Consider the following 10125-nt stretch of genomic DNA (forward strand, 5'->3'; position numbering starts at 1 on the left):
CTGGATTCCGTAATGCTTCGGGTAGCAACAATGCAACTGTCACTGAGATCCACGTCCTAATGTTGCAGCTGTGCTCTGTGGAGTCGATTGGATGTGCGCAACTGCGCATGCATTTCCAGCTAAGCATGATCCCCCAGCAGAATTAAACATTAGTATGATGGGTTTGGCGTTACTGGTGCTTTTGTATTCTCTAATAACTGTGCAAACACCGCGTGTCCAGATCTACAGAGACGATAAAAATCTTTAGGACATAGGAGTAACATTGAAATGAAAGGAAGAAGAATTGGTTACCTTACTCATATGAGAAGCTAAGAAGTGGGTACCACAGAAAAAAAAAAAGTGCTGTAATCCAGCATTGTACCAATAAAGCAACATTTATGCATTGGTAGAGCAGCAAGAACCAAATACAATCTGAACAGAGAATTTAGCTTACAGCTGTACAATAACAACAGATGGAACATATACAATCCATTCGGTGCTGATAGATGAAAACTTCTTTTTACGAGAATGACACAAGGTAAATTGTGCCTTCGGAACGTATTAACAGCATTGATTTCACATGGGCCAGAAGAAGCATTCTTCCACGTATGACCATTTTGGGGTAAAATACATGCAAAACTGAAACCAATTTATGCAAGTTTTGTCAAGTTAGCCTAGTGATTGGTCTCTACTATCTCTATCTAGCCACAAGTCAGGCAAGGCTTGTTTGGGAGGCCTTTATTAGGTCTAATACCCATGTAAAATACAGCCCACGTAAAATTTTCCACATCCAACTCTAAAATGCTGCTTGTATAACCGGTACCAATGAAAATAATTCGGTCGGCTTAGGCTGTTCCGGCGGACAATAAAAATTGCCCAGGGAAGCATTTTTTTTTCCGACGGATACCGGGCAGAGTTGGGGCCGCATCAGTCAGCTGCTCACGTGCCATTGCTCTTGCCAAATCCCTGCCACCACAGTTGTCGTGATTGCATCTCGCCACTGCCACTATTCTGGCCTCCATGCATGCCACCGCTACCTTCAAAGAGCCCAGCACAACCTCTGCCGTTGCCATCATCTGTGTTTCAAATTCATGGTGTCACCCTCATCAATCTGGCCTCCACCAGCAGTGCCATCCTTGTGCTTCAGGCCAGAACCGGCCGTGGCTCTGCTTTCGTCTGACTTCACATGCGAAGTCACCTTTGTTTCAGACTCAATCCATGACACCATCATGATGTCGGCTTCAATCTGAGACCATTGTCTAGCACTGTCGTCATCCTCCATGCTTGCCGCCTCAATGTATGTCGTCATGTCTCAGTTTGATCCATCTAAAGTCAAACACTTGAGCATCATAGGTTTGCCTACGCACTGACAAGACAACATCAATGGCCTTGAGCTCTGTGTTTTAGCTCCCTACAACCACGAGCATTCTGTCTCTAGGCAGCCAGAGGCTTAGGGCTTTGCATTCTAAGGGCTGTAAACAGTTCATTTCTTCTCTCAAACAAACAATTACATATCATTTTAATTACAGTGGTAATGTTGTGCACAAGCATATACAAGCGGAAAGGTTTTACACACGTAAATGATTACTATGTGTCCAAACATGGCCTCACAATTTGGCAAAAACATTTGGTAAACTTTGGCATCCTAACCTATGATTGACACAGGTTCACTTCGATGACTGGGCAGAGGTACTGCCATCAATGGATGCACAAAAGTGTACTCCAGCAATAGCAAAGCTCATTTATGCATAGGTAGATAGAAGCAATTACTGAATGAGAAAATGTATCATACATTCTTCTGTAGTTTGCAGCCATACAGTGAGCAAAGAAGCACAAACCAAAGGTTACTTAATAAAACATAGCCATGCAAACTAATAGTTTCATGTGAATGATAGATGAAAACCTAATTATATATATAAGAACATAATAACTGTTAAACCTTCTCACTTGCAGTTTCACATGAAACTCCTGAATGTGCTAGTAGCTTGCAGTTTCACATGGCAAAAAAACTATTATATCTACAGCAATACAAATAAAGAACATAACAAAAAAAAAGGTTGAAAGCAGTTGGAAAGTAAATGTTTCTGCATCCACAGTTCCAAACTTCTAATTGTGTTTATCAAAATAAAAAAAGAAACAAGTGTGGACCACGCTTATGAATTACTACTCAAGATGTCATGGAATCCACATAGTTAAAATGTATTTGAAAGAATCAACATTGTTATCTGGTATACCCAAAGAACAGTAAAATAACTGTATCACTAGTCACAGTAACAGTGACATATCAGAAAGACTTGGTGCAATACACAAAGTGAATCTAGACAGTGAACACCAATCAAAAGTTTCAAATGTTCTATGTAAGGAACTTGGTGTTGACCTAGTAAATGATTCAATTGTTCCTTTATATATTAGCTATTAACTGGCATAAAAATGTGTACTGGGCCACAACTATGAAATTGTGACATAATAACAAAGAAAAGAAACATTGCAATGCAACATATAGAAAGCAGAATAACAGCTTCAATTTGTTTGGGCCCTTCAGATGAAACTAGAGTAACTATACACATAGAAAACTTCATTGTTTAAATAGGAAGTCCTTATCATCCCCAAAAAAAATGAAATCAAAGATATATATTAAAAGACTGGCCACAAAAATTATGAATTGTTAATTTATGGCATAATTTGCAGTCGTATAATTTGGTGTTCAGAATAAAAAAAACAAAGCACAAATGCAAGGTCAATTAACAGGGAATGCCTGTACACGAGCCACATGTTTTTTTATAAAACATCTGGCAGTTTTTTTTTACCCTTAATCAGCAATGAAACTTTAGGCCAATTGACGGTCTCTGCTATTGGTAGCGGGAATGGAAGATGTGCAAGAGTGGTGGGCATGGGAAGTGGGAGATGAGAGGAAGACTTGGAGACAATATCATGCCTAACAGTTGGCAGTATTATGTGTTTGATTACAAAATTTTCATATGATTTTCATTAACGATCCATCACTTCTTTTTTTCATGTTGAATTAATACAAACTCCCTCCTTTCCAAATTATAAGTTGCTTTGATTTTTTTTTTTGGTACATAGATTATACTGTGTATCTAATATTGATAGATAGCAAAACTGATGTACCAAAAAAGACAAAAACGCCTTGGAACAGATAGATCTATATCCAATCACAAAACATAATCCAGAATTAATAGAAATGGCAACCCACATTTTGAGATGTGGATCAACAATAAAAGGGAAAAACTAAACAGTTTATGACAATAACTTTTGCCTTTAGGTAAAAAAAAAAAGATTCCCTAGAATTGTTATCTTTAACCAAGGGAAAGGGCATATATATAATATAATGGTGAAAAACAGTCAAAAGAATGTGTAGGAGCTATTGGATTATGGTGTCCCATCTTTAACCAAGGAAAAAAGGTAACTGAACTGAACAGTTCAAAAGGATGCCAGACAAGAAACCTAACTAAAGGCGTCAGAACTCTCGTTGTTTTTCTTTCATTTTTTCACTCCATAGTTGATATTTCAAAGAGAACACTTCCTTTTTGTCTTTTCATTTCAATTAAATACTACTCATTTTTCTACTTAAACATGAATGAGAGGATAGTAAAGCATAATAACAACACTCGTGTGTTAGTGATGTTTCGTGTTTGAGAAGCATAACATCACAAGGTGCTTTCAGGTCTTTCACTAATCACCAAACCATTCATTTATATTCATAGGTAAGCACTCTAGTTGATTATGCATTATACATATATTGATAGCACATTTAAACATTGTAATTCCAACTTGACAACACAAGTTGGTACAACCCCCAAACTATCTGTATTAGGTTTAGCAACCACTGAACAACTAAACTCAATAAAAGAATTTTGAAGTCCTAATCGGCAACGAATACAATTAAGATCGATGCATCGAATCAAAACTTATTTGGCCACACTAATTCTACATTAACTCAATCACAAGGAAAGGATATGTATGACTCTTTGGAAAAATAACGAGTAAGAATAGTGTTAAACATACATACGTGGCATTCCATGGTGCATCAACTTTCTGGTTTCACATTGTATCTAGTCATTTGTCAACTGAGTGTGGGTAAGCACTTGTTGAATCTTTTCAGCAACAATCCTAGCAACAACTTCTGGAGAGAACCTCTCGATCATGTCCTCCCTTGCCTTCTTCCCTTTATTCCTTGCCTCATCTCTATCGTCAACGACATGTCTCATTAAATCCCTCAGCCGATCAATTGATGGCTCAGCACATAGGTGGCCCTTGAATGGCCCTTCTGTGACCTCAGTCAGCCTGTCTACATCCAATGGATACCCATTCTCCTCAGTCAGATACTCTGTTGGACCCGACCAATTAGTCACAATCACAGGCAGTTCCATGGCCATGGCTTCGACCACTGGTCTGCCCCAGCCCTCACCACGGGTTGGCAGCACAAATGCATTTGCACCTTTGTACAGACTTGGAAGAACAGACTGAGGGACATGCTCATCGATGACCCGGATCTCAGCCCATCCTTCCATTGGCTCCTCAATGCTGGATTCTACCACAAACCTGCGGATTTTCTCACTGAAGTTTGTGTCAGAGTGGTAGGCATTGATCAGAAGGTAGAGTACGACGTCATCAGCTCCAGAGAACTCCTGCAGGAATCCTCTCAGCAGCACATCCCAGCCCTTCCTCTGTTCCCATTTGAACACACTAAGAAACACAAAACCTTTGTGTTTAGAGTCACCATTTCCAAATCTTGAACCATCAGGCACCATGACAGACACACCAATCGGCAAAGCAAGAGCGACATGCTTGGCCGGATCAAAGAAATTGACATCCACAGCCTGCACGACCTTGACAACTTTGGTGGGATCCACACCGCTCTTCACAAAGGTTGAGACATGGAAATCGGTAGGCACCCAGACAGCATCCATCTGGTTGCACCTCCTGACATGCTCCGGACAGACGCGGTCGGTCTCGAACATCGTCCGTCCAATGACGAACGCAGGATCGTCGTACCCGGTGGGAGGGCACGGCAGAGCCTCGTACATCGGCGGGTACCAAGCGCCAGGCTCGCTGTGGCAGACGACCACGGCCCTGGCAAGCTCGCACCGCTCGGAAGCGAGTCTGTACGCCAGGTGCTTGGACCGCTCGGGCAGGCCGAGCCAGAACTCCGGCGAGTCGAGATCGCCGTGGTGCGCTATCGCGAGCGTGAAGTTACTTTTCCCAGCGGCGTGCGCGTCAAGCGCGTCGACGTAGGACCATGCCTCGGAGCAGTACCCGCCGCCGGAGGCGAATGGGGCCATCCATAGAACACATGGTGCGCGTACCGCGCCTGTTGCCGCGTCAGCCTCGTAAGCTGCGTCAGGAGGTGACGAGGAGGAGAGAATGGAGGGCTTTGTCCCAAGAAGAAGGCGGAGAAAGCGGCGGGGCAACGGGTTTGTGGATACGCCCAAGAGGAGGGCAACAGCGACGGCGACGAGAGGCGGCCCTAGGAGGAGGACGAGGCGGCGGCCTTTATGCTTGGGTTTGGGTTCTGGAGGGGGTGTTTGGGTTGGAGCTGAGCCTGGCCCTGGCATGGTGAACGGAAGCTAGGCCGCGGCGAGCTCAATCGTCGGCAGAGGCAGATCGGCGGCTGCCAAGCCGCGCCGAGGTGCCGGAGTCAGGAGAGAGAGAGAGGGGGTTAACCGGTTAAGGGCCTCTTTGGTTGTTTTTTTTAACACCTGTCACATCAAATGCTATAGACTATTTATGAAACTAAAACACAGCTAAAGAATAATTTATGAAACGAATCTTTTAAATCTAATTAGTCCATAATTGTCAAATAAAACAAAAAAGCTACCGTACCTGTTAAATGTTAACACCTCAAACTAAACATCCCCTAAGTTGAAATTAAGAACAATTCGGGCATGCATGATATTTGGATCCCATCCTATCTTAGTTTGAGAATTTTTGAGATAAAGCTGAAAAGTTTTAGCAATTCCTCACTTGAAATACTGAATTAGATAACAACTTATCCGAAGAACAAATTATGTATTTAGATCTTCTCCACCGAACGTATCCCTACAAGTAAAGATTTCTCTTCGTAGCTTGGCGAGCGAATTTCGCTCACATGTGCAAAAGAAGGCTCACCTCGCTAAGCGAGTGAGTCAAACTTACCTTCGTGCTTCATTATGTTCAGATTAAAATCCACCACCTAGACTAAAATAAACTCAAACTAACGTATGTTTCAACACATCCTGTTCGCTGGTCTAAAAAGTCATGGCTGAAATTACTGTTGGCTGATTTATTATGAGAGAAAAACACTGCTGGCTGGCATAAAAAGTACGACTGGTAACACTGCTGGCTGGCTACTAAACCGACATTTATTACCCACCACACACTCTCTTGTACATGGCATCCGAGTCTATGGGTGTGTTTAGTTCCATGGCTTAGAGGTTAGCCAAGTTTGCATAATATAACTTGGGCTTATTTGGTTATATGTATGGTCTCTATGTAAGCTTGGACAAGCCATTTTATACGGATTCAGTGGCTTGCTGGAAACACCCACTCTCCTCATTTCTACGGAGCCATGCTTGGCTAGGAGTGAGTGAACTGTTCACATCACCTCTGGTTTCGTCCTTGTGGCTTTCTCCCTCTCTCCGGCTTTATCCTCGTCATCAACCGACAAGCCTGCCGCTCCTCTTCCTTCTCCACCCCCATCGATTGACGAGTCCTCCTCCACCACCACCACCAACCCATCGCACGGTGAGCCCTCCTCCCCATTAGTTCGCTCTCCTTCCCTCCTTAGCAGCTATGACACGAGATCTATCGAGCACAGCTTCCTTGTGAGTACCGTAGCCACCATCGGCAATGAAGCAGAAGTAGAGAGCCTTGCCGGTCATCGCCAATGCAAACCATGACTCCAACACCACTCCCTCACGAATCCTTCCCTATGCCGCCCTCACAGCTCTCTATGGCCACCGTCATCTGCTCCATCCTCCTCGACGACGGTCTGCTGCTTACGCCAGCGTCTTAGCTCCTCGTGGTCGTCTTTGTCCTTCGTGCCTCTGGATCTACAGAACCTGCCGCCGCCTCCGCCCTGGCCTCTCTGCTTGTCATCCTGCGGAGTGGAGGTGTTGTGGCCATGGCAAGGGGGTGGAGGTTCTGCAGTCATGGCCATGGTGAGGGGACAGAGGAGGAGCACCGCATCCATATGGGAGCTCCATCCGTGGCACCAGATGATGCTTACCAAGTGTTTGCAAAATGCACCAAAGGGGGGTAACCATAGCAGCTGAAAGATATGGTGATTGAATGCAAACGAAAGTAGCCAACCAAACAGTCATTTCTAACCCAAGCTTGAGTAGGAAATGCAACCAAACAAGTGCATCTCGTATTGCACAAGCGAGACTAAAGCTTCCCAAGCTTAGTTTTGCTAGTTAGGTTTGGTGAGCAAGTGAACCAAACACACCGTATATAGCACTACGAACCACCTGATACACAGTGGAGCATTGAGCTTAGCCTTACTCTCTCTCTCTCTATATATATACTAGCCAATGCCCGTGCGTTGCTACGGATGACAAAAATATGTTAATCTAATTTATTGCTCCCATAAGAAGAGTTTTTGAAACAATATTGGCGTCAATAATGAAGTTAATGAAACACATGATGTATTAATTTGCATCACTGGTATAAGTGGAATGAAATGTTAAATGCACCTTGTGGAAATCCACCAAAATGAACATCTGCCAAACTCAATTACGGTTCGCTGCACCGCTTTGCTGCAACAACAAGCCAACAATAGCACTAATCAACATTCCAAGAAATAGGGCCTTCTTAAGCTCATAAACCTTGGCTATGGTAGTCCCTGCACGTGAAGTGATCTAAAACTTTCAGTTTCAGGATGTGATTGGTTAGGTGGATCAGCATGGGTCTAGCTGAGGAGAAGAACCAGGCCGAGCATAATCAGCTTGTCCACGTGTTTGGTTTGCAGCCAGGCTACACTGTGCTACTAATTGGTTGGCTGACTTATTGGTTGGATTGCTATGGGTGCACACTGAGGTTATGACTGCCGTGAGCATTTTCTTCACGCCTGAATAAGAGAGAATACAATCAAAACAACGAAGAATTGAGCTACCATTACTGCATACTTTGATGTTGCAAAACGGCAAAATCACTATCTCCACACAACAACACAACAGAATTTCATTGGCTAAAACAAAGATTAGTGCCTCTACGCCTGAACAATAGTTATAACATAGTATTCTTGAAAGCACACTTTCTCCATGTAGTGTCAGCGCGTCCTCTCAATCTTATCCATTTTCAATCAGTTTATCCATCTTAACTATAGTATAGTATACTGCCCTAGCTTCATTTTTTTGTTGTGTGCTATACAAGCTCATATTTAAACCCCTTGTAAAAATACACCCTATGCACAGCAACCACTCAACTCCTAATGCAAATTTTCTTACCTAAAATTAGAGAATTGCTGGTGCTCTCGATGAATAGGCGCCTCTTATTGGAATTTTTCTCCAATTAAAGACGCAAAGAAATCATGCCCTTTGGAAGCAGGTTTCTCCACCTTAACTTGCAAAAAGACGGCAAAATTATGAGAAAAATATCTCAGACATACTATAAATATATGTTTAATGTAATTACGAAGAAAAATTTCTCTAGATGAGTAGAAAAATTCAACCCTCATACTACAACTACTATTAGTATCAAGAACTAAACTCGGGTAATTGTTAATACTTTTAGCTACTACAAAAAATAGAAAATACACTGATGCGTGAATGTCAGCTAGCCTTGTTTAGTTAATCTAAAAACCAAAAACTTTTCAAGATTCCCTATCACATCGAATCTTGCGGCACATGCATGAAGCATTAAATATAAATAAAAACAAAAACTAATTGCATCGCGAGATGAATCTTTTAAACCTAGTTACTCTATGATTAGACAATGTTTGTCAAATAAAAACGAAAGTGCTACGCGAGACGAATCTTTTAAGCCTAGTTACTCTATGATTAGACAATGTTTGTCAAATAAAAACAAAAGTGCTACAGTATCGAAATCTAAAAAACTTTTCGGAACTAAACAAGGCTTAAGAACTACATTCTAAATCGAACGATGCATGAATGTCACCTAAGAACTGCACATGGACACATCTTGGTACAAGCAACGCAGCGCCACCAAACACATTATTGGGCGCAATGTCCACGCGCTGAATTAAAGATTCCATTGTGGATCCGTTGGTTTTCAGAGGGAGAGTGTTGCCGATCTGCATCCTGGACCCTACTCCCTCATCCTAATTAGATGACATTTAGGACATGAATACAATTACAACAATCAATTATTGCTTAGCTCGCCAAGACTGTGCAGCCTGAGCCTAGAGGGCGGCAGTTCAAATCGTGGCTGCAACAATATTTTTTCGTACCCGGTAGCAACCCAAGGGTACTTGCATCCGAAACAGGCCTCGCAAACATAAACGTAGGATACGGAGGGAGTATATATCTTGATATCAATTCTATTCTATGCTCGAGGGGAGTGGGACCAGGTTGTTTGTGGAATACTCTCTTTGTCTCAAAATAGTGTTGTTTGTGCTTTCCGAGAAATAGCTTTAACTAAATATATAGTAATACCAAAAAAATTTCCCCTAGAAGTTGCACTGTCTTCTGGTGCACAGCACACCATGTTACTCATTGTCTTTTCTCGGTGCAACAGGAGCAGGACCGGTTGACAACTTGAGACCACCAATGTGTATCCCACAACGGCGCGAGGAGAGAAGGCAGCATCGCCGACTCTACTCAAAGCCATCGTGTCTAGGCAATAGGAATCATCGATGAGAAGCTAGCACCGCCGCCACCGCTCGATCCCATCGTGGCCCAGCCATGGGAGTCGTCAGGGAGAAAGCAGTGCCGCCGCTACTCAAGCCCATCGCGGTCCAGCCACACAAATCATTGGTGAGAAGCCAATGTCGCCGACTTGGAGGGAGTCTGGGTCTAGGACTGACGATGTGGGAAGTCCAGGGATGGGCATGCCCGGGAGGCCGTTCAGCCACTCGGGGAGAGGAAGCCATGCAACGCCAGGGGCCACTGTGCCCATGATCTAGCATGCCGGCCGACCAGGGGCCGCCATGCTCATGGGTTGGCAGCGCCGCCACCACGAGTCGTC

At 43.3% G+C, this 10125-nt stretch overlaps 1 protein-coding gene across 1 annotated transcript; it reads right to left on the reverse strand.

The window, feature by feature from the left end:
* On the reverse strand, nucleotides 867-5676 carry LOC8063481. The gene has a single exon (XM_002462069.2). The coding sequence runs from the start codon at nucleotides 5553-5555 to the stop codon at nucleotides 4053-4055; it is 1503 nt and encodes a 500-aa protein (XP_002462114.1). The 5' UTR covers nucleotides 5556-5676; the 3' UTR covers nucleotides 867-4052.

The sequence above is a fragment of the Sorghum bicolor genome, chromosome 2, assembly GCF_000003195.3.
Source record: "Sorghum bicolor cultivar BTx623 chromosome 2, Sorghum_bicolor_NCBIv3, whole genome shotgun sequence".
Classification (NCBI taxonomy): Eukaryota; Viridiplantae; Streptophyta; class Magnoliopsida; order Poales; family Poaceae; genus Sorghum; species Sorghum bicolor.